Source organism: Somniosus microcephalus, chromosome 2 (assembly GCF_052327205.1).
Source record: "Somniosus microcephalus isolate GS21.2 chromosome 2, FLI_Smic_1.0, whole genome shotgun sequence".
Taxonomy (NCBI): Eukaryota; Metazoa; Chordata; class Chondrichthyes; order Squaliformes; family Somniosidae; genus Somniosus; species Somniosus microcephalus.
Genome location: NC_140988.1, coordinates 336,608,909 through 336,633,404, shown reverse-complemented (window position 1 = coordinate 336,633,404; position 24,496 = coordinate 336,608,909). Strand labels below are relative to the sequence as shown.

The following is a 24,496-nucleotide window of genomic DNA, read 5'->3' as shown; positions in this document are numbered from 1 at the left end:
GGCGTTTATGCTCCACTCGAGCCTCCTCCCGTCTTTCCTCATCTAAATCTATCAGCATAACCCTCTATTCCCTTATCCCTCATTTGCTTATCTAGCCTCCCCTTAAATGCATCTATACTATTCACTTCAACCACTCCCTGTGGTGGCAAGTTCCACATTCTCACCACTCTTTGGGTAAAGAAGTTTCTTCTGAATTCCCTATTGGATTTCTTGGTGACTATCTTATATTAAATTATTTTCAAGAATATATGCACACCTCTATGATGAACTTATTGACAGCGCCTCTCTCAAAGTACATCCTTCGCTCCCGCTTATTAACACATAGAGACTTCTGATGGGTGCAGATCCCATCTCTCCCATAAAGGACGATGAAGACATCAGCATCGGTCCCAGCTCCATAAATGTCGGAGGTGTAAACAGTGATCTCGTACGGAACAACTGGAACAGCAAAGCAGAGAAGCATGAGTTCAGCTCCTATGCATTCTTAGCACAGAGTTAGAAAGACAGGTATTTCTTTACAAGGATTCATCAACTTCTGGGCAAGACACCAGTTAGTAGGACTTAAAAAAAGTCAGCTGTCAGCATTTTTTTTCTTCAAAGATGGAATCTCATCATCAGTATCTCTTTTAAATGCCCTTAAAAGAACCAAAGGCGACATGAGGAAAAACTTTTTTTACTCAGCGAGTGGTTTGGATCTGGAATTCACTGCCTGAAAGGATGATGGAGGCAGACTCAATCGTGGCTTTCGAAAGGGAGTTGGATAAGTACATGAAGGAAAAAAATTTGCAGGGTTCGGGGGAAAGGGCGGGTGAGTGGGACTAGCTGAGGTGCTCTTGCAGAGAGCCGGCACAGGCTCGACAGGCCGAATGGCCTGCTTCTGTGCTGTAACCATTCTATGATTCTATGAAAATCTAAACACCGAGTTTTAAAGTCGTGGTGTTACCTCTGAAATCCCTGTTTGACTGAGTATATCACCATAAAAATGATGGAAACCTGGATCTTCTGCTGCTGCTCTAGTTGGGTGTACCTTCGGCAGGGCACAACTTCTGCCCATTACAGAGACGAGCCCCTGACCCCGACCAATCCTCTGACCTCAGGGTATTTTAAATATTGGCGGTGAGCTCCCTCCCTGGCCTCCACTGGGTGGCCCCACTGGATTGGGGGCAAAAGGGCCCAAATATTTTTAGAAACTTTTGTCTCTCCTCTTCCGTTGCTCTGTGAGTGATTGCACAGGCCCGGTAACAAAAAAAACATTCTGGGTCTCTTCTGTAGCTGTTACAGTGCTGGAGAAAACAGGCCAAGACAACCATGCATCCCTTGTGTCGTCTGCAACACAGAAACAGGCCATTCGGCCCAACTGGTCCGTGCTTCACGTGAGCGTTTATGCTCCACATCAGCCTCCTCCCACCCCTCTTCATCTAACCCTATCAGCAGATCCTCCATTCCTTTCTCCCTCATGTGCTCGTGTCTCCAGCATTGTAAAGACGCAAATCGTGTGTCACGCATTGGTGGATGTATTTCCCCCAATTGGCATCATTTCAATAAACCTGCCTTTTATTGGGCAAGCAAATTACGCACTGCTCCGCTCTGGAAGCAGGAAATCGGATGTGGCAGAGCCCGCCGTCGAGCAACTTTGCAGCCCTGTCCAGATCTGCTGGTCAGGCAGAAAATCCAGTCAGGGGTCTCAAAATTAAGATCCCATTTAAACAGTAACAGTATTCCTTTGAAACAAAAATATCAAGCTGTCACTACGAAGAACTTCAGCATGCTATAATTTATTTCTGTCTTTTTTTTGTTACTTTTTAAAAAAATTCTCAGCTCGCAAAATCCCAGCTGGCTAATGAGCTCACTTTCCAAGTGTTGAATCTATTGGCGGAGTTGTGCGAGTTAAGAGCACTGTGTACCTGGATTGAATGTGAAAAATCAGCGAGGATCCAATTTATGAATGTATCCTAAGCAATTCACTTCAGATCCATTATCAGAGTAAGTAGATCTCTCATTTGAAACACAAAGGAGCCAATTTTCTGATCTGCCTCAGGAAAGAAAAAGGAACTGAAGGAGAATGAAAATCATGGGAGAGGGAAAACTATGGGATTCCCATGATGAGGGTAAACGCCTTCCAAATCACTTCCATAGTATGGAATTCCAATAGGCAAACCACTTCTCATTCACTCCTATAGTACAGAATCTTAATGGATCATAATATTTCACATTTCTCCCCAGCAAACTGAATTTAGATGTTCTGTTAACTGAATTGGCTGGGATTGTCTACATTGCTAAGAACAGTGACTCCTATCTTATTTAACCAGCAAGATGTAACATACATGGAACATAGTCCTTAGTCTGTAAGTCTGCGGGGAAGAGGTCTCGTACAATGCATCCATCATCCTCAGCTTTATCCAACCAACGTCCACATGGGAAGCGCAGTGACTGTCCAAGCGATGGGGCATTGATTTCCACCCATTCTAAAAACCAGCCAGCACAGCCTCCTAAGAGAATACAAGGCGACATGGGAGTTAACCTTATGAGTGTTAAAGTTGGAATTGCACTTAAACATATAGAGAGAGGAAATATTTATGAAGTAGATTTAGATCTAGAACTACGGGGGGCATAGTTTCAGGATAAGGGGTCACCCATTTAAGGCGGAGATGAGGAGGAATTTCTTCTCTCGGAGGGTCGTGAATCTTTGGAATTTTCTACCCCAGAGAGCTGTGGAGGCGGAGTCAGTGAATATATTCAAGGTGGAGATAGAGAGATATTTGAGCTACAGGGAAGTCAAGGGTTATGGGGAACAGGCAGGAAAGTGGAGTTGAGGCCAAGATCAGATCCAGCCATGATCTTATTGAATGGTGGAGCAGGCTCGAGGGGCCTAATGGCTTACTCCTGCTCCTATTTCTTATGTTCTTATTTTCTTATTTAAGGTCATAAGTATAGACAGAGATGAACAGGTAATGTAAGGTACACTGTGAAAGAAATCCTGCTGGATTTGTGAACTGACACCTGTGAAATACAACTGGCAAATCGTAATAATCATGTCAGTTGTAGCTCAGTGGGCAGCACTCTCTAGGTGGGAGGGGCTAGGAGTGAGCCAGGTGTGACTGATTGCCTAATTGCAGCTGGGTGTTGGAGGGAGTTTTGTAAAAAGTTGGTGGAGGGTTTTGCTTTCAGGTTTTAGGCCCACAAAAAACAGCCAGATGGCTGCTGAGGGGTCCGGAGTGCCGGGCCCCTCAGAGGACAATATTCCCGAGAGGAATTTTATTAGGGAAGAAACTGTGGTGGGAAGGGGAAAAAAAAGGCCCAAAGATTTGGGCCGGGACCTCAGGAGGTTTGGTAAAGAAAATACGGTGGTGGTGCAATGTGAAGATAAGAAGATTCGAGCCTGGGTATAATCCAGGCGGTTCATGAGGACTGTGGTGAGGGAAGCTGTTTTGCCTGCCGACCAAAACCAAATGAGGGATTTGAGGTGACGGTCAGTGGCCGTGAGGAGGTGGAAAAACTGCTGCTCAATCTGAAAGTTGGGGAGAAATTCTTGGAGGTGACTCTGCTATATTCAGAGGAGGTGGTGGTTTCATTTTTGAACTTGCCTGTGTACATCGAGGACGAAGTGCTGAGCAAAAAGTTGGAGTCGTGGGACATTAAAATCTGTTCCGAAATAAAGAGGAGGTACTATCCGGGAACACGGGTAGCAGACGGAACCCGGTATGTAAAGGTGCGGTTCCCAGAGGGGGTGAGGTCTTTGCCTTACAGTATGAAGTTCGAGATACTGGAAGGAGTGCAGTACTTTTGTGTGCTGCACAATAACCAAGTAAAGGTGTGTTACTATTGTCTGGGACATGACCATCTCGTAAGAAACTGTCCTGATTTGTATTGTTACAATTGCAGTGAATCGGGACATATCGCGTGGAGCTGCAAGGCGGAGAGCTGTGGGGTGTGTCGTAAAGGCCCCATCTGCTGTGAGTGTGTGGCAGAAGGGAGCGAAATGAGTGATGCGGAGATGGGAGAAGGAGCAGGAGAGGAGTGTGGAACGGCCGGAGGTGCGGTGCAGTCGGAGGACACAGCCGGTAAACTGAAGGAAAAAGGAGCACAGGAAGAGGCAGAGGATGGCGGAAAAGAGATCGAGATGGAGATGGCGGAAAACACGACGAGTGCTATGGAGGGGAACAAAGACAGCAGCGGGCAGCGAGGGTCGAGTGCAGTTCGGCTCCCCCTGGGGAGTCTGGTGTCTGCGGGGGGAGAGGAGGCAGGAGCGGGGTGTGTGGTGGAAATGAGTGCTCCGGGGAGAGGCGGGGAGTCGGATATTTTGGTGAGTGGGAGGGGCAGGGTGGGGAGAGGGTGCAAGAGGCAGGAGCCTTAAAGGGACAGCAGAATGGGATCGGCAAGATAGAGACGTCAGAAGGGAACAATTTAGGTGCGCCATTGTCCCATGGAGTGAGGGAACAAGGTGCAAGGGTCAGAGGTGGAGACGTGGTCGAAGGGGGCGGCACAGTGGGAGAAACTGCGCTAGCAGGAAGACTCTCTATGGGAGATGAAGTATCTGACGGGGAGCAGGATTATGTATCTGACGGGGAGCAGGCACAGGGGGTTGCAGAAGAGCTTGAGTGTGGGGAATTAGAGGGGGACAGAGACATGGAAGTCGGGGATGGGGTGGCATCATGTGGAAAGGGAAAGGTTAGTGAGGGGCAGAAGGAGGGAGAAAGGGCAGCTCCTGGGTCCAAACTTAAGGCAAGGAAGAGGCTGAAACAGCAGGGAGGGGTCAAACAGGAGGGGAAAAAGAGCTGGAGGCTGCAGGAAAAAGCAACAGCTGCCCGAAAAGTTGAGAAGGAGCATGAGAGGAGGGAAGAGCCAGAGATTAAATGATGGGGAGATTATTGGGCATACTTCCCTTCTTTGGAGCCATGATTACATTGGTCTCGATTAATGTGAACGGACTGAGGGGTGAGAAGAAATTGCAGCAGTTGTTGCAGGGTTTTAAAGGCATGGACTTGTGTCTGCAAGAAACATTTTGGGATGAGGATGTTCTAGAGAGAGTTCCGAAGGTTTGGAAGGCAGAGGTGTTTGCAAGTTGTGCAAACAATAACCGTAGAGGGGTGGCTGTTTTGGTGAGTCCGTCCATAGAAGAGAACGTTGCCTTGGTGGACAAGGACACTGAAGGGAGATTTTTACGGCTAAGGGTAAAATTGGAGGGATTTAATTGTGATCTCTTTAATATCTATGCACCGAACGACCATTGCAAGCGTCGCGAGTCTTTTCGGGGGTTATTCACTGAAGTGGCAGAGGTGGAAAATTCTTGTATAGTGGGGGATTTTAATGTATTTTTATCTTGGATGGACATTTCAGCCCAGATGACCTTTAAAGATGATAACTCCAGAGAGATGATTGTAAAAATGATGGCAAATTTAAATTTGAGAGACTTATGGAGGGACCAGAACCCCATAAAAAGGGAGTTCTCCAGAGCAGGTTGGGTGGGTGATGTTTTAAAACAGAGCCGTATAGATTTTGTGTTAATGCGGGAAGGGTTAAGTTCAGAGGTGATGGAGATTTATTATAAAAAAGTATTTTTTAGTGATCACTCGGCTTTGGTTCTTAGAATTAGGAACAGCAGAGTTAAGATCGGTTCAGGGGTGTGGATTTTAAACAATCAATACCTGAAGGAAAGTGCTTATAAAGAAAGGATTATAAATATAATAAAGAATGCTCGGAAGGAACTTTTGTTCTTGAAAGAAAGAAGAGTTTGGTGGGACAATTTCAAATATGAGATTAAAGTTTTTTCGGTACGTTATGGGAAAAAGAGGGCGGCAGCTAACCGGCATCGAGAAGAGAATATAAACAAAAGGTTTATGGATGCCTGTAAAGCAGTTGACGGAGGGGATAAGGGAGCTGAGACTAAGTTCCGGGTGCTAAAGGAAGAGTGGGAATTATTGCAAGCTGAAAAATGCAAGGGGGCCATTCTCTGTGCAAAGGCTAGAGATGCATTGGAGGGCGAAAGATGCACTCGATATTTTCTAGAGCAAGAGAAGCTGCAACAGAGATTATCGTTAATTGAAGAGTTGAAGGTTGGGGAGAAGATCATTCATGAAAGTGAGGAGATTTTGGAGGCGGCTAGCAGCTTTTATCAAGAGCTATATACAAAAGAAGACATTTCCAATTTGGAGATGGAGACTGTTACTGCTTTTATTGAAAAGGGTTTAAAGGAGGATGAGAGAAGCATGTGTGATAAAGAAGTAGGATTAGTGGAAATAAAAATAGCAATAAGTGGAATGAAGGGGGGGAAAGCCCAGGGTCCGATGGACTAAGTGCAGAATATTATAAGGAATTTTTCGAGATTTTAAGTCCATTGCTCGTAGGAGTTTTTAAGGAAATTAAAATTGAGGGAAGCCTGGCCCCATCTATGAGGAGAGGTATCATAAGCTTAGCTTATAAAAAAAGGGGGATAGACGGGATCTGAAGAATTGGAGGCCCATCACACTATTAAATGTGGATTTTAAGATCTTGGCGAGGGTTATGGCAAATCGTTTGAAGGAGATAGTTTGGCCCTCTCAGTCCTATGGAGTCATAGGCCGGGACATCGCAGACTCTGTGGTCTCAATCCGAGATGCGATAGAGCTCATGGAAGAGAGTGGGAGGGAGGCTTATGTATTAAAGATAGATCAAGAGAAAGCCTTTGATAGGGTCTCTCATGAGTTTTTCTTGAAGGTTTTGGAAGCATTTGGTTTCAAGGAAAATTTCATTCAGTGGATAAGGATTTTTTATTCAAACATATTTAGCTGTGTTAAATGTAATGGTTTTTTATCCAAGTATTTTCTGATACAGAGATCAGTGAGACAGGGTTGTCCCCTGTCCCCATTGCTGTACACATTGGTAGCAGAACCATTAGGTTACATGATGCGAAAGAAACAAGGTGTAGTTGGGATTGTGGTCCCCAGTTCTGGGCTGGTGTCAGTGATACACCAATATGCAGATGACACAACCTTAACATTGAGAAATGGGGAGTCGGTGAGGAAAGCTATGGAGGTAGTGGAGGAATATTGTAGAGCTTCAGGTGCCAGAGTGAATTATAGTAAGTCCCAATGCCTGGTTGCAGGGAGGGGTAGGGGGGAATGGTTGGGGGTATGTCCCTTTAAGGTGGTGGAGGTTTTGGAAGTTCTGGGGGTGCATATGGGGTGCAAGAAAGACAGGGAAGAAGTGGATCGATTAAATTGGGAACCGAAGGTTATGAAAATTAAAAAGGTTTTGGGAAGATGGGAAAGAAGGTGGTTGAAAGTGCAAGGAAGAGCGACAGTGGTGTCTGCTCTCCTGCTATCTAAGCTATGGTACCTATTGACGGTGGAGGATATTCCTGAGTGGGCAGAAAAGTCCATCCGAGAGGCTTGTGTGAGGTTTTTATGGGAAGGGAAACCAGCCTTGGTGGCTTACAATACCATAATTGGACGGAGAAATCAGGGAGGACTCAATTTCCCAGATATTGATTTGAAGAAAAAATCCTTTAGAATCAAATGGGTGAAGAGATTTCTTCAGAAGTCAAATACAAGTTTTTGGAAGAGTTGTTTTGAGCATTTTTAAAAACGAAGTGGGATAGGAGGACAGGGGATATTGTATATGGAATACAATAATATGTTTTTGAAATCGATTAAACTTCTCCCTAGGTTTTATAAAGGGGTTGTAGAGACTTGGGCTCAATTTTTAAAAAGTGTGCAGTTTATGCTCAAGGGGGCTGAGGAATTTTTAGAACAGCCCTTATTTTTGAATAGGTGGGTCAACATCGAAGGGGAGGTTTTATTTAATCAAGCTTTTATAAAAGCTGGGATTATATCTGTGAAAGATGTATTATACGAGGTGATTCCAGGTTGGTTGCCGGAAGCGATAGTGAGGGACATGGTGTGGGAGGAGGATCAGGAGGTAGAAGGAAAAGCAATAGGAATCATGTATGAGAAGATTGTGAGGGCAATGCCACAGGATTGGATGGAAGAAATAAATGCGGAAATCTCCAAAGGAAGTAAAATGCGTCCTGCTTTTCCAAGCTTTGTACTGGAGAAAGGGGGAGAGTTAGTCCAATTTGACAATTGTAATACTCGAGATTTCTATGAGGTATTCAGAGAATGGAGATTCAAGACACCTGCTGGTCTGGAGTTTTGGCAGAGTATATACCCACAGCTGGACTTCAACAGGATTTGGAAGGGAGTGTGGGCGAATTTTAAATGCCCAGAATGGATTGAAATAGATTTCAAATTGGCTCATAACCGGATTTTTACCATGACGGTCTTGTGCAAGATTGGATGAGTGGAGGCGGCAACTTGCCCAATGTGTGGGACACAGGATGAGACTCTGTCCCATTTACTGGTGTTATGTCCGCAGTTAAATGACTTTAAGTACTATGTTCGACAGTTGTGTGAAGCTTTTTTGCTGGGTGGGGACCGAACGGCGAGAATGGGAATCCCGTGGGACTCAATTTTGAGATGGGGATTGCAGGAGAGTCTGCCAGAGTCTAGCGGAGCGGCAATTAATTTAATGTTCAGTTTGGCTAGATTCGTGATTGTGCAAAGAAGGAATGCTCTTTTTTAAGGGGAGGAGAATCAATCTAAAAGAGTATTTTAAATGTAAGCTAAAAGATCATTATAAGGCTCTGTGGCAGCACGGTGGCATAGTGGTTAGCACTGTTGCCTCACAGCACCAGGGACCCGGGTTCAAATCTGGCCTCGGGTGACTGTCTGTGTGGAGTTTGCACATTCTCCCCGTGTTTGCGTGGGTTTCCTCCGGGTGCTCCGGTTTCCTCCCACAGTCCAAAGATGTGCGGGTTAGGTTGATTGGCCATGATTAAAAAAAATTGGCCCTTGGTGTTAGGGGGGATTAAATACGTGGGGTTATGGGGATAGGGCTTGGGTGGGATGGCTGTCGGTGTAGGGACCAGGTGCTAGGGTTTGGATGATCAGCCATGATCTCATTGAATGGCGGAGCAGGCTCGAATGGCCTACTCCTGCTCCTATCTTCTATGTTTCTATGGATGTTTTATTCAGAAAGGAATTTAAGGACAGTATTTTACAACCAATTTTTAAAGTACAATCGATTAATATATGTTACAGGTGACAAATTAAACTTTAGGTTTTGATGTTAAAATGTGGTGGTGGAATGGCTGTGCAGGGCGGTGGAATTGATTTGTATCATACAATGTAATGATCACGATGTTGTAAATGTTCTTTATGTTCAATAAAGTATAATTTAAAAAAAAAGTTGGTAGCACACTTGCCTCGGAGCCAGAAGGTTGTGGGTTCAAGTCCCACTCCAGGGACTTGAGCACATAAAGCTAGGCTGATACTCCAGTGCAGTGTTGAGGGAGTGCTGCACTGTCAGAGGTGCTGTTTTTCGGATGAGACATTAAACCGAGGCCCCGTCTGCTCTCTCAGGTGGATGTAAAAGATCCCATGGCACTATTTTGAAGAAGAGCAGGGGAGTTCTCCCCGGTGTCCTGGCCAATATTTATCCCTCAACCAACATAACAAAAACAGATTATCTGGTCATTATCACATTGCTGTTTGTGGGACCTTGCTGTGTGCAAATTGGCTGCCGCGTTTCCCACATTACAACAGTGACTACACTTCATTGACTGTAAAGCGCTTTGAGACATCCGGTGGTTGTGAAAGGTGCTATATAAATGCAAGTCTTTCTTTCTTTAACTATGATAATGTTAGATTAAGTTCTGGAGGTTTTTGCTTGATTACCTTTGGGAGTCAGGTAGAAATTTCACAGATTTTTCATCGTTGATGTCTATGTGTGAGAGCTTGCCTTCTTGTTAGAAAAGAGATCACAACAGAACAAGTTGGACATGTCCCTTTAGAAGGCAACTGGGAGAAATTATTCCATGTCTTATGTTCAACTTCAAACTGCTGAGCAGCCAGCATTTGGCACTGTCAACCAGGCATGGCTACTGACAGGGTTATTTGTTGCCCAGGGAACACAGTCCCTTTATATAAAGTTTGAGGGTGTCTGTCACGCTGCAGGTGTCATACTTTGTATTAAAAAAAACAATAAATTGTAAGTGAATAACCTTAAAATAGTATACAAAAGAAGAAAGGAACCAAGTTATGTCCTGTTGGTTTGTTAATTTTTAGATAATCTGGACAGGCTGTTAAAAAAAACCAGGGAGAGGAGACAAGCAGCTGCCAATCTGGACAAACGTCTATCATCAACAGTAATTAGCCTCTAATTGACTGCAGGGCCTAGTCAGAACAATTTCCCATAGGGAGCAGTGGTCTTAAAGGCATAGCAGCTAAACATTACAAATACTGTGGGGTCGATTTTCAGTGTGCCGAGAGGCAGGCTTTTAGGCGTGCGAGGGGCAAAAATCCCGAATTCGGGGGTCCTGACACCATCCCGCCCAAAACCCGCCTCCACGTAAGTTTCAAAGGAGGCGGGTACCCGCCCCGCACTGGGACCTGCCGACCCGAGGCGGGAAGGGATTAGTGCCAATTAACTGCCTGTTAACATGTAGTTAACAGGCAGTTTTTAGCCTAATCCCTATTTTGAGGGGTGTCGTGTGGGATTCCTAACGGTTCCAAACCACGCCAGGTTAGAGGAGGTGGGCCGTTGGGTTGAAGGATTTGGAGGGGTCGAGATGTCGGTGTTCAGGTGAGTGATGGGTGCATGAGTGCAACGGTAAGTGTGTTTGGTGTGTCTAAAGTATGTAAAGAAGTTTAAAATACCTGTACTTACCTTTACAGCCTTTCTTCCTCTAGGCTTCAGGAGTCCATCATTCAGCCGGCACAGAAAGCAGAATGGCCGCGAGCTGTCAAAAGTGACAGCCTGCAGCTTTCAGTGCCGGCGAGATTTCTAACTGAGTCTGCGTAGAAGGACTCAGGTTAGAAGTAAGACTGTCAGTGTTTGACAGCTTCAAACAGCTGTGAAACACTGATATTTCATCTGTCAATACGTCTTGACAGATGAAATTTCAGTCTGTGACGTCACCTTCCCGACTTCTGAATGAAAATCCAGCCCTGTATGTTGCAGACTCCAAGCTACTCATGAGCAATGCTACAGGAGATCACCTAGTGGTAAAAATGATCACATACATCTTGGCTGTAATATTTCTTAGGGGTTCAGTTGGTCTCCAGACTGGTGGAACCTTCCACGAAAATGGCAGAGACTTGGACTTTCTTCAATACCTTGTAAAGGGCAGAACCTCCATTCACCCCTTCCAAGAAAAATGATGGCCAGGAGCCGGAGGCAGGTGTGAGGACTCTCTAAGCAGCGAGTTCCCATTCCTCAAGTTCCAATGGGACCCAGCTTAGTACTGGTGGCCGGTACGCTGAGCGAGTGGGGGCACACTCCACAACAGTTATGTGGGCTCCACCAGTGGGAGCCAGGCCAGATCTGTGGCGTGGACCCCTGAAAACTTTCAATTAAAATAAAAATCTGCAGGCCAAGGGCCAATAGGACTATTGGTGATGTTGGGAGGGCAGTGCGTGGGCAATGCTCCCCAATGGTGGGCCATAGGAGAGTTTCCACACCGGGCAAAACTAACAGCTTGGATTTAGGTACCTTCTCCAAATCCCATGGTTGGGAAGTTATGTGTTGCAGCAGATCTGTATAGTCCAAGCAGAATTTGGACCTGGTGGCCTTTGTGTCAGAATCAGCAGCTACATAGCCTCCACCCACATCGTGCAGCGCCACTCCACCAAAGAAATGGAAATATGAGCTAAGTGGAAGTTGCTGGTTGTCACTTTATAGATCATAGAAACATAGAAGATAGGAGCAGGAGTAGGCCATTCGGCCCCTCGAGCCTGCTCCGCCATTTAATGAGATCATGGCTGATCATCCAAATTCAGTACCCTGTCCCTGCCTTCTCCCCATATCCCTTGATCCCTTTAGCCTTAAAAAATATATCGAACTCCTTCTTGAATATATTTAATGAATTGGCCTCAACTGTCTTCTGTGGTAGAGAATTCCACAGGTTCACCACACTCTGGGTGAAGAAATTCCTCCTCATCTCAGTCCTAAATGGCTTACCCCTTATCCTTAGCCTGTGACCCCTGGTTCTGGACTCCCCCGCCATCGAGAACATCCTTCCTGCATCTAGTCTGTCTAGTCCTGTTAGAATTTTATAAGTTTCAATGAGATCCCCTCTCATTCTTCTAAACTCTAGTGAATATAAGCCTAATCGACCCAATCTCTCTTCATACGTCATTCCTGTCATCCCAGGTATCAGTCTGGTGAATCTTTGCTGCACTCCCTCATTTCTAGGGCCACTTCCTTAAGTACCCTAGGATGTAGATTATCAGGCCCTGGGGATTTATCGGCCTTTAATCCCATCAATTTCCCTAACACCATTTCCCTACAAATACTGATTTCATTCAGTTCCTCCCTCTCATTAGAACCTATGTTCCCCGACATCTCTGGGAGGTTATTTTGTGTCCTCCTTTGTGAAGACAGAACCAAAGTATGTATTTAATTGGTCTGCCATTTCTTTGTTCCCCATTATAAATTCCCTGATTCTGACTGCAAGGGACCTACACTTGACTTCACCAATCTTTTTCTCTTTACATATCTTTAGAAGCTTTTACAGTCAGTTTTTATGTTCCCTGCAAGCTTACTTTCATGCTCTATTTTCCCCCTCTTAATTAATCCCTTTGTCCTCCTTTGCTGAATCCTAAACTGCTCCCAATCCTCAGGTTTGCTGCTTTTTCTGGCCAATTTATATGTCCTCTCCTTGGATCTTATGCTATCCCTAATTTCCCTTGTTAGCCACGGTTGAGTCAACTTTTTTGTTTTATTTTTATGCCAAGCAGGGATGAACAAATTCTGTAGTTCATCCATGCGATCTTTAAATGTTTGCCATTGCCTATCCACCGTCAACCCTTTAAGTAACGCTCCCCAATCCATCCTAGCCAATTTGCGCCTCATACCATCATAGTTTCCTGTATTTAAATTCAGCACCCTAGTTTCTGAGTCAACTACTTCACTCTCCACCTTAATGAAGAATTCTATCATATTATGATCGCTCCTCCCCAAGGGGCCTCGCACAAGATTGCTAATTAATCCTTTCAAACAGCCCAGCATTATCCTCAGAAAATGATGTGAAAAGTGTCACAATGTCACTACCACATTTAAATGGAATTTGAAATACCTCCCTGTTTTACGTGGTAGCTTCCCATTCCTCACCTGTTGGCCTCTAGGAAATGCACATCATGTGCAAATGGGGCAAAGATCTGGCATTATGAGTCTCGACTCCTACCTCCTGGGGCATTGGGAACAGGAAACAGACCCCACTGCTTGTTTTAGTTTCTTCAATAAGTGTTGCCAATGTAATTGTCAATCCATAATTAGTTGGCAAAATATCAATGTCACTCAACAGGATGGAATACTAGGGGGTGATTCCACCATCTGACACTTCTGGTGAGGAGTAGCACTTACATGGACTCCGCCTTGCAAAATCATGCACAGTCAGTGATTTTACATCATTGAAATGAATTCATAGGCTGTACTGAGATCTTTACCAAGATGCGCTCTCAGTTTATGTCGGATCACGGAATCACCCCTTATGATTTTGACCACACTTTGATGAGTATTTGCAAAGAATGTTTATGCAGAATTTGCCCTCAGGAGATTAAAGGGGTCAGACTCTTGATAGGGTAGATAGTCTGTGAAAGGACGATCCTCGATGGGTCAAATGGCCTTTTCTTGTTCTGCCTACAGGTGTGGTGTCGGAGGACTGCTAATGTTGTACCATTGTTTAAAAAAGGAGAAAGGGATAGACTGAATAATTTACAGGCCAGTCAGCTTAACCTTGGTGGTGGGCAAGTTATTGGAAAATATTCCGAGGGACAGTATCAATCGTCATTTAGAAAGGCACGGATTAATCAAGGACAGTTAGCATGGATTTGTTAAGGGACTAACTTGATTGGATTTTTTGAGGAGGCAACAAGGAAGGTCAATTGTTAAGTCTGTGTGTTATAGTGATAATTACTACACAGACTACAAGAGTAAATTCAACAGGTCTTTACTGGTTGGAGGTAGGGACTATACTGAATACAATATTACTACACAGTGCTTATATACCGGTGTGGTCACCACCGGTATTACGTATACAGCAGCCAGAGAAAGTAGTACATCTCTTAAGGTGGAACAGGCTTAAGTTCTCTTAAGGTGGAACAGGTTACATACACCACATCAATGAGGGTAGCATATTTGATGTAGTCTACATGGATTTTAGCAAGGCTTTTGACAAGGGCCCACAAGGCAGACTGGTCAGAAAAGTAAAAAGCCATTGGATCTAAGGGAAAGTGGCAAGTTGGATCCAAAATTGGCTCAGTGGCAGGAAGCAAAGGGGGTTTTTGTGACTGGAAGGCTGTTTCCAGTGGGGTTCCGCAAGGCTCAGTCCTTGGTTCCTTGCTTTTCATGGTATATATCAATGATTTAGACTTCAATGTAAGGGGCATGATTAAGAAGTTTGCAGATGATACAAAAATTGGCCATGTGGTTGATCGTGAGGAAGAAAGCTGTAGACTGCAGGAAGATATCAATGGATTGGCCAGGTGGGCAGAAAAGTGGCAAATGGAATTCAATCCGGAGATGTGTGAAGTAATGCATTTGGGAGGGCTAAAAAGGCAAGGGAATACACTATAAATGGTAGGATACTGAAAAGTGTAGAGGAACAGCGAGACCTTAGAGTGCATGTCCACAGATCCCTGAAGGTAGCAGGACAGATAGATAAGGTGGTTAAGAAGGCATACGGAATACTTTCCTTTATTAGCTGAGGCATAGAATATAAGAGCAGGGAGGTTATGCTTGAACTGTATAAAACACTAGTTAGGCCACAGCTAGAGTACTACGTACATTTCTGGTCATCATATTACAGGAAAGATGTGATTGCACTAGAGAGGGTACAGAGGAGATTTATGAGAATGGGGTGGAGAATTTTAGCTCTGAGGAAAGATTGGATAGGCTGGGGTTGTTTCCTTTGTGTCAGCTGTGGCTCAGCTGGTAGCACACTTGCCTTTGAGTCAGAAGGTTGTGGGTTCAAGTCCCACTCCAGGGACTTGAGCACATAAAGCTAGGCTGACACTCCAGTGCAGTGCTGAGGGAGCGCTGCACTGTCGGAGGTGTCGTCTTTCGGATGAGACATTAAACCAAGGCCCCATTTGCTCTCTCAGGTGGACGTAAAAGATCCCATGGCACTATTTCGAAGAACAGCAGGGGAGTTATCCCCTGTGTCCTGGCCAATATTTATCCCTCAATGAACATAACAAAAACAGATTATCACATTGCTGTTTGTGGGAGCTTGCTGTGTGCAAATTGACTGCCGTATTTCCCACATTACAACAGTGACTCCACTTCAAAAGTGTTTCATTGGCTGTAAAGCGCTTTGAGATGTCCGGTGGTTGTGAAAGGTGCTATATAAATGCAAGTCTTTTCTTTTTTTTTCCTTTGGAACTGAGGAGTCCCAGGGGAGACTTAATTGAGGTGTATAAAATTATGAAGGGCCTAGATAGAGTGGATAGGAAGGACCTATTTCCCTTAGCAGAGAGATCAATAACCAGGGGGCACAAATTTAAAGTAAATTGGTAAGAGGTTTAGAGGGGATTTGAGAAGAATGTTTTTCACCCAGAGGGTGGTGGGGGTCTGGAACTCACTGCCTGAAAGGGTGGTGTAATGATCAATAACATGTCATTCTATAGTGGACACTAGGTGGAGCCGTAGAGCTGTGTAGAGCTGTATATAAGACTACACTACCCAGCTGTATATATATTAAGACTACATTACCCATGAGGCACTAGGCTACCCACAAGGCAGCAGTCAAGATGGAAGCCTCTACAGATACGGTACGTAGTCCACATGTGCTCAATAAAAAGTAACTAGCAAAAGCTAGCTGTGTTCATAATAAGAATGTCTATTTATTAATGAATATAAGAGGTGGTAGAGGCAGAAACCCTCATTACATTTAAAAAGTACTTGGATATGCACTCGAAGTGCTGCAACCTACAAGGCTACGGACCAAGAGCTGGAAAGTGGGATTCGGCTGGATAGCTCTTTTTCAGCCAGCACAGACACGATGGGCCGAATGGCTTCCTTCTGTGGTGTAAATTTCTATGATTCTATGATTTCTATTTTCTTATATGCTAAGTTGACAATAAAATCTGAATCACTGACTTGACCTGAACAGGTGTTGTAGCTGTATAGCTCCCCTGTCCTGCTGAGTCTCTGTAAGTGGCTCCTGTACCATGAGGAGTGTAACGTCAGAACTTACCATGGTTATCATGCCCGATTCGGATTTTTTTCAGTGCTCCAATGTCCACGGCCTCTATAGTAAACTCGTCAATAGTTCCTTTCTCAAACTTATTTTTGTAAGTTTTCGATGCCTTGAGGTTGACAATCCCTGGATTTAGACAAAAGAAAGATCTGTTAAAAAAAATCTAGGGATACGTTTTCTGCTGCACAGCAGAGGTCGGCTGCGGTAGCGTAGCAATCCAGAGGGCTGGACTAATAATCCACAGAATGAGAGTTCAAATCCCTCCATGGCCATTTGTGAATTTGAATTGTGTTTAAACAGAAGACTCAGTAAATGCCATTAATGAAAGCAGTTCCACAGGGTAAGAGGAGGGCTAAGGCGGGTTCATGAGCTGTTGCACTGGAACACGTGTTTTGTGCTGCCTGTAATGATACCTGCCCTATCTGCTTGCTAACTGTGGGCCCGCATGTTAACACTAAACCGTCAACATATCCTGCTAATTAAATTGAAAATAGGGATATTAACATTTCTAGAAATAAAAGCAGAAAACATAGACTATAATTAACTAAAATAGTTACTCTTTTTTGTAACTGCCCCCCCATTTAAACAGAATAGATTCCTTTTTGCAATCTTCTTTAAGTCCTTTCCATTTCTAATGGCCCTATTTTCAATTTCTCTCCCTGTACCCTATGCTGCTCACCCAGGTGAGAGGGTCACTAGGTGGCGTGTGCCAGGCTCTGGCCAATGCTGCTCGGCAACTGGTCACTGGGACGTGTGAGAGCACAACCCATGGGGAGTGATGACCCTCCCTCCCATTTATCATTCTGCTTAGTGCCTTAGGCTGCTGCAACACTCAACACTTAGCTTGCACGTAGCCGTGGTCATACAAAAAGAAAATACTGCAGATGCTGGAAATCTGAAATAAAAACAGAAAATGCCAGAGATACTCAGCAGGTCAGGCAGCATCTGTGAAGAGAGAAACAGAGTTAACGTTTCAGGTCGATGACCCTTCGTCAGAACTGGGAGAACCCCAGTTCTGACGAAAGGTCATCGACCTGAAACACAGATGCTGCCTGACCTGCTGAGTATCTCCAGCATTTTCTGTTTTTATTACATAGCTGTGGTTCCTTCTTTGGGATTCTTTCTTAAGTTTGTCCAATCGCAATGTAGAAGCTTTCGTACCTGTGTCATCCTTCTCGCCGAACAGGATGATGAACACGTTGGCGTCCGTCCCTGCGTTCTTAATCTCCCCAGTTTTTACCCTCACAATGTAGGTGGTGGACTGAGCTATTGGGAACAAAGGGGTTTTGGTTATTTATTGGACAGTGTTTCATTTGGGTAACCTTTACTGAAATCAAACAGGCTTTGGTGACAACTGGATGCCAGGCTGGGTCAGTGTCCGCCTCCTCCCTTGAGCTACACTTGCTGAAAGAAAGAACCTGCATCTATATAGCGCCTTTCACATCCTCCAGACATCCCAAAGCACCTCACAATCAAGTAAGTGCTTTTGAAGTCTTGCCGACATGGCAAGAGAGCCCCAGGTGGGCAGAGGAAACGCTTCAAGGACACCCTCAAAGCCTCCTTGAAAAAGTGCAACATCCCCACCAACACCTGGGAATCCCTGGCCCAAGACCGCACAAAGTGGAGGAGAAGCATCTGGGAAGGTGCAGAACACCTTGAGTCTCTTCGTCGGGAGCAGGCGGAAGCCAAGCGCAAACAGCGCAAGGAGCGCACGTCAACCCAAGCAGCCCACCCACCCGCCCCTTCAACCACCGTCTGCCCCACTTGTGACAAAGACTGTAGGTCCCGCATTGGGCTCATCAGTCACCTGAGAACTCATTTTTAATGTGGAAGCAAGCCATCCTCGGTTCCGCCTAAGAAGAAGAAGTGCCAGCCTAGATTATGGACTCAAATCTCGGAAGTGGGATTTAAACCCACAACCTTCAAACTACCACTGAGCCACAGCTGGCACTTAAGGAGGGCACCTAACTAAGACACAGAGGCAGTAGAATATGTAAAAAAATATTTGCCGAGCTACACAATATGCCTGTGATGTGAACTTAAAACACAAACGTATCACATCATTTGTGAGGCCGGAAAAAGGGACTTTTTTTTCCAATAACTTTTTTCACCTTTCTGTTCAAGGCCTAGTGTTGCCTGAGATTGCTCGCCTGTGTCCAAATTTTTCTTCAGGAATGCCTCATTCACGGGAACGAGCTCTCTTGCTGTCTGGCCATCATCCTCATCAACAGCTAACCATCGCTCACAAGGGAAGAAATACCTGGTGAAGTAGAACAGTAAATAATTCCTAACAGATAAGGCATCAAATAAAGAACTCATTACTGACTTCCACCTGACCATGCCTTTCAAGTAAATGTGTGCATTAAAAAGGAAGTCCACACTACTGCATTTTCCTCATCCAACCTTTACGAAGGTTGTTATAAAGTGAGATACTTGTACTCTCATTGGCTTTTTATTGCCAAGGATCTGCACAGCTTGAGTCTTGGCCTAGTGAGTGTTGATTACTACTGACTGTCCCTGATTAATATAACATGCCCAAAGCACCATCATTAATCTGAGAGTGGGTGCCCATGGGAAAATGATGTATCACTGGTGGCCAAAAAACAGCGATAAGCCAGTAGGCAATAATAGGGAATATGTTGGGTATGGTAGCCTAGTGGTTATAGTACTGAATTAGTAACGAGGAGATTGTGAATTCAAATCTCATGGTGGGAAGTTTGGAAATTAATGCAATAAATCTGATAGTCTGTGGGCAAACATCAGAAGAATGGCCATGACCCATGCTTTATTGTAAAAACCCAACTGGTCACAAATGCTCTTCAGGGAAGGGAATCTACCACCCCTACCTGGTCTGGACTTACATGTGATTCCAATCCCACAATATGTGGTTGACTCTTAATGCCACATTCTAATAACAAATTAAAAATAAAACTTAGGAAAATTCTTCTTCCCCCTTGTCACTTTCTCGACAAACATTTTTAAAACATACCTTTATGTAGCTCCCAGATTAAGAAAAATTGAGATTTTTGCTCCAGATAAATAATTAATTTATTGAAACAGAATGTTGGAATAGGAATGAGAAATGTTTGCTGTATAACCTGCAAACTGGAGAACAGTTTCTGATATAATATAAAAACTATAATTCCAACCCTCTCATTTTGTACACATCAATACTCACGTAGTGTCATCCTTCTCATCGACAATTTCCACCCTGTCCAGGAACCAGGCTGCATATCCTCCTGTGTTATCATGTCGAATTCGTAGTTTCTTTAATACACCTAGGTCAATGGCTTTGACCAAAAATATGTCTTCCTACATTGAAAAACAAACTATAATAATAAAATATTTTAAAAAACACTAGCATCCTAGAGCGGCATTAGTGTGGGACTAGGAGTAGGCAGCTCGCCTACAGGGACTCTGAAAATTAGGGAGACAAGGAACAAGAAAAATGAGCAAAAATTAGAGGGTAACAGCTGAACAGTAGCAATGCATAACATACGGCTGATGGTTTTTAAAAAATTCACTCTCAGGATGTGGGCGTCGCTGGCAAGGCCAGCATTTATCGCCCATCCCTAGTTGCCCTAAGAAGATCTTCTACTTCTATTTTTTTTGTTCTTATTATTTTTTGTAACGGTTTGATACAACCGAATAGCTTGTTAGGCCACTTCAGAGAGCAGTTAAGAGACAACCATATTGGTGTCAGACTGGAGGTTTCCTTCCTTAATGGACATTAGTGAACCAGGTGGGTTTTTAACAACAGTTAAACTGATACACTTTAACAAATACCAGCTTTTTTGTTTTTAGACTTTCTAAACTGAATTACAATTATCAAACTGGATATGAACTCATTCTCTGGATTATTAGCTCAGGCCTCTGGATCACTAGTCCTACACTACCGTACCTTGACTTCTAGTGGGAGTCAAATGCCATTATATAGGCCCCAATTTTAACTCCAGGTGGATTCCCCGCTCAGGCCCGAGTTAAAATTACAGTCGGGTCTCAATGATGTCACCGGACCCCAACATGCATATGTAAAGAAGGACCCTGTTGGCTCCGGACGCGTGTCCTTGCTGCCTGCTCAGGAGAGCAGGTTAAAATTACAGATGTTGCGATCATGGCGGCTTTCGGACAGGTAAGAGCCAGGGCGATTTTAACTGCCCGCTCGCCAGGTTTCTGCTGAGCAAGTAGGGTTAAAATCGCCCCATATACGTTTAAAATAACTATATTTTATAAAAATAAATAAATATTCCCCCTCCTCATGTGGGTGCCAGACAGGCACAGTGCACCTGAAGTCTGTTCCTCTTACCCTGACGTGACTATGCCTGCATTTGGTGGGCCAGGGAGGAAGTTAAAAAACAGCACCTCAAAGGTAGTAATCTCTGGATTACTCACAGTGCCACGTGCTAGTGAGTATAGGAGCAGTAAAATAAAACAGGTTAATGTTCTGGAATGCACTGCCTGAAAGGGTGGTGGAGGCAGACTCAATCTTATCTCTCAAAAGGGAGTTGGATAAGTATCTGAAGGAAAAAAAAATTGCAGGGCTACGGGGAAAGGGCAGGGGAGTGGGACTAGCTGAGAGTCGGCACGGGCTCGACGGGCCGAATGGCCTTCTTCCGTGCTGTAACCATTCTAGGATTGTATGATTCTATGATTCTAGGAATGGGCAATAAACGCTGGCGTTGCCAGTGAATCCCATTTCCCAGGAACAAATAAAAAAACATCTCCTGCAATGGCTTCTCTTTCTGCTCCCACACCATTACCTCTGGTGTCCCCCAAGGATCTATCCTTGGCCCCCTCCTATTTCTGATCTACATGCTACCTTTCGGCAACATCATCTGAAAACACAGCATCAGTTTCCACATGTATGCTGATGACATCCAGCTCTACCTCACCCAGCTTTACCTCTACCTCGCTTGACCCTTCCACTGACTTTAAATTGTCAAACTGCTTGTCCGACATCCAGTACTGGATGAGCAGAAATTTCCTCCTGCTAAATATTTGGGAAGACCGTAGCTATTGTCACAAACTCCATTCCCTAGCCACCGACTCCTTCCATCTCCGAGGCAACTGTCAGTGGCTGAACCAGACTGTCCGTAACCATGGTGTCGTACTTGACACCAAGATGAGCTTCCGACCACAGATCTGCACCATAACTAAGACCGCCTATTTCCACCTCCGTAACATCGCCCAACTCCGCCCCTGCCTCAGCTCCTCTGCTGCTGAAACCCTCATCCATGTCTTTGTTACCTCTAGACTTGACTATTCCAACGCACTCCCGGCCGGCCTCCCATCTTCCACCCTCTGTAAACCTGAGGTCATCCAAAACTCTGCTGCCCGTGTCCTAACTCGCACCATGTCCCGTTCACCCATCACCCCTGTGCTTGCTGACCTACATTGGCTCCCGGTTAAGCAACGCCTCAATATTAAAATTCTCATCCTTGTTTTCCAATTCCTTTCAGGCCTCGTCCCTCCCTATCTCTGTAATCTCCTCCAGCCCCACAACCTCCCGAGATATCTGCGCTCCTCAAATTCTGGCCTCTTGCTCATCCCAGATTTGAATCGCTCCACCATTGGTGGCTGTGCCTTCTGTTGCTTAGACCCTAAGCTCTGGAATTCCCTGCCTAAACCTCTCCGCCTCTACCTCTCTCTCCTCCTTTAAGACGCTCCTTACAACCTACCTCTTTCACCAAGCTTTTGGTCACCTGCCCTAATATCTCCTTATGTGGCTCGGTTTTAAATTCTGTTTTATAACTCTCCTGTGAAGCGCCTTGGGATGTTTTACTACGTCAAAGGTGCTATATAAATACAAGTTGTTGTTTTTGTTGTTGGGGTTGGGATTACAGGTGCAGTGCAGGGCAGCGGAGCCTGGCCTCCCGCCTCAGGCCTGCTGACTACTGGGGGTATAGTAACCTCGTAGTTACGATACTGGACTAGTAACTCAGAGGTCGTGTGATCTAAATCCTACTGTGGCAAGTCGTGAAAATGAATTCTATAAATCTGGTAATTTGTGGGCTACAGAAACTGTCATTTTAACATTAAAAAAAACCCCAACTGCTGTACTTTACTAATGTCTTTCAGCCTGGCATCCAAGTAACTCCAATTCCACACTGTGTGGTTGGCTTTTAATGCCTTCAAGGCAACTAGAGATGGGCAAAAAATACTGGCCTTCCCAGAGTCACCCATGTCCCAAGAACAAACAAACAAAAAAGCAGCAGCTGGAAGGCCTCCAGACCCATAGGGGGGGCCGGAGGAGAAATGTAGTCCTTCATTTTCCAGGCCTCCCTTGCCTTGCTGCCTACCTCCCTCAGATCTCTGATTTGAGAGGGATCCAGGTGTAAAGCTCACCTGGTGCCCATAAAATGGAGCCCTGCCGACAGCTGGAGTGAAATGAAGCGGCAGGGACAGGAACCCATTGTAGGTGCAAGCCCTTATTCGGAAAATAAAGCAGCCTACATGAGGCAGGTTAACAAGCATGAACCTGATTAATGCAGAGTTATGAATCCACAGGCAGCAACAGCGGCACGGTAGCTTGCCTCAGTACCCATTCATTATGTGCGGATCTAGATATTGTATGCCAGTAGCCAGTCAAACATATGAGTCCTTGTAATGATATCAGCAAATAGTGATGATATTTGTCTGTGTTTGATTACTTATGCCTTACAGCATATTTGTCTGTGTTTTTGATTACTTGTGCCTGACCAGCAGAGGTCATGTGAGAGACAAGCAGTCCAGAGGAGTTTTACTTTCAGTTTCATTCTAGATGCATCACAGCATAGTGTGTTCTGTAAAAAGCTATAGAAAGTCTTGAACAAGACTTTAGATTAAACAACATTCTCTTTCAGAAATGAGTCTTTATTGAACCCAAAAAGAAATCAACACAGTCCTCACACAGCGTCGAACCACATACACCACTGGCAAGGATTGCTGGATAGTGGAATTCTTGGCAAGGAGGTCTGAGGCCAGTTGAGTGACCCCTATGGCTGCCTTGGCTAAATCAGCTAATCCAACACTGACCCTTGGACCTTCTTGGTCTAATGTCTCTGTGTCATACCGCATGGTGCGTCAGTGAAATTAGGTTGAAATAGCATCGCCACCTTATGCACTGAGCAATCACTAGAGATGATAAAACATGCCGCCCCCCACCCCACCAACTGTATTGTACCTGTCCTCTTTCAAATTTGTTGAGGTGGTTTGACATCCTGAGGCGACGTTCTCCTGTGTCTGTTGTCTCACCATAAATGTTAATGAAGACGTTGGCATCTGTTCCCGCGCCCATTACGTTTCCAGTAAACACGTGAACTGTGTATGTGTTCTCTGTAAATAGAACAGTTATAAAGCCAACTCCGTTGATACCTCAGGTTGCTACCACTTTGCACAGATGTTACGATGATGCAATTCTAACAAATTAATTTTTCAAGAAATGCTGGGGACAATTTTAACCACCCCGACCGTCAGGAAACTGTCGAGATTGGGAACGACGCTGGTTTGACACCCCGCCCGATTTTACTCTCCACTGAGGTCAAATTAGGTTGAATTAGCGTCACCACCTTTTACCAAGTCTAAAACCAGACAGATAGGCATGGGGGCAATACTGGTTCCTTTTGTGGAAAACGGGTGCAAACTGTACTAATATTTGGGCGTAATGGCCCCATGTCCCTAGGACATCTGAAGAACGTCTAACTCCATATTGAGTCGTCTGATTTCTCAGGCGTCAGGCCCATTACATATGTAAACGAGGGGCCAGTTTTAGAACCCATCTACAACTTGGGCCAGCGTCAATGGATTCCTACTTGGCTCAGGAATCTTCAGCAGCCACTGCCAATAAAAGAGCAAATAGAATTAAAAAAAAACATTTTGATGTGCAGCACTCCTGCTGCCTGCCTGGGATTGGCCCCCTCTCCTGTTGCCATTTCCTCCTCCCTGTGGTTTACCTAAGAGTCACTGCCAGCGTGGCACGCAGCCCAAAATTCATCCCTTTTGAAATGGGCGAGCTCCCTCCGCCGGTGCCAGCTTTTCACCCCAAATATTTAAATGAGGCCCGTGGCCCAATTTTAGGTGAGCCTCCCGGGTGGAGCGCACGTTGCCTCCACACCATTGGTTAATCGCCCGAAAATAGGCCACATCCAATTTCTACCCCATGGTGTTTTTGTGTTACCCAGTGTTCTGAATGCTGTTCCATAGTGTAGATGGAACAGGTTCTGGTTCATGGAAAAACCAACACATGTAACTCGGTATTGGACTTAACTTCCATAATACACC

General features: G+C 44.9%; 1 protein-coding gene across 1 annotated transcript in view; it reads right to left on the bottom strand.

Annotated features, from left to right (window-relative positions):
• loxhd1a (lipoxygenase homology PLAT domains 1a) overlaps positions 1-24,496 on the bottom strand; it is a 164,812-nt gene that overhangs the window by 77,788 nt on the left and 62,528 nt on the right. The window contains exons 18-24 of the mRNA XM_085975347.1: positions 23,400-23,551; positions 19,416-19,549; positions 18,349-18,497; positions 17,399-17,503; positions 16,235-16,363; positions 2,325-2,489; positions 257-438 (exon numbers count right to left, since the gene is read on the bottom strand). Coding sequence (XP_085831473.1) covers positions 257-438; positions 2,325-2,489; positions 16,235-16,363; positions 17,399-17,503; positions 18,349-18,497; positions 19,416-19,549; positions 23,400-23,551 — 1,016 coding nt within the window. The remainder of the gene's footprint in view (positions 1-256; positions 439-2,324; positions 2,490-16,234; positions 16,364-17,398; positions 17,504-18,348; positions 18,498-19,415; positions 19,550-23,399; positions 23,552-24,496) is intronic.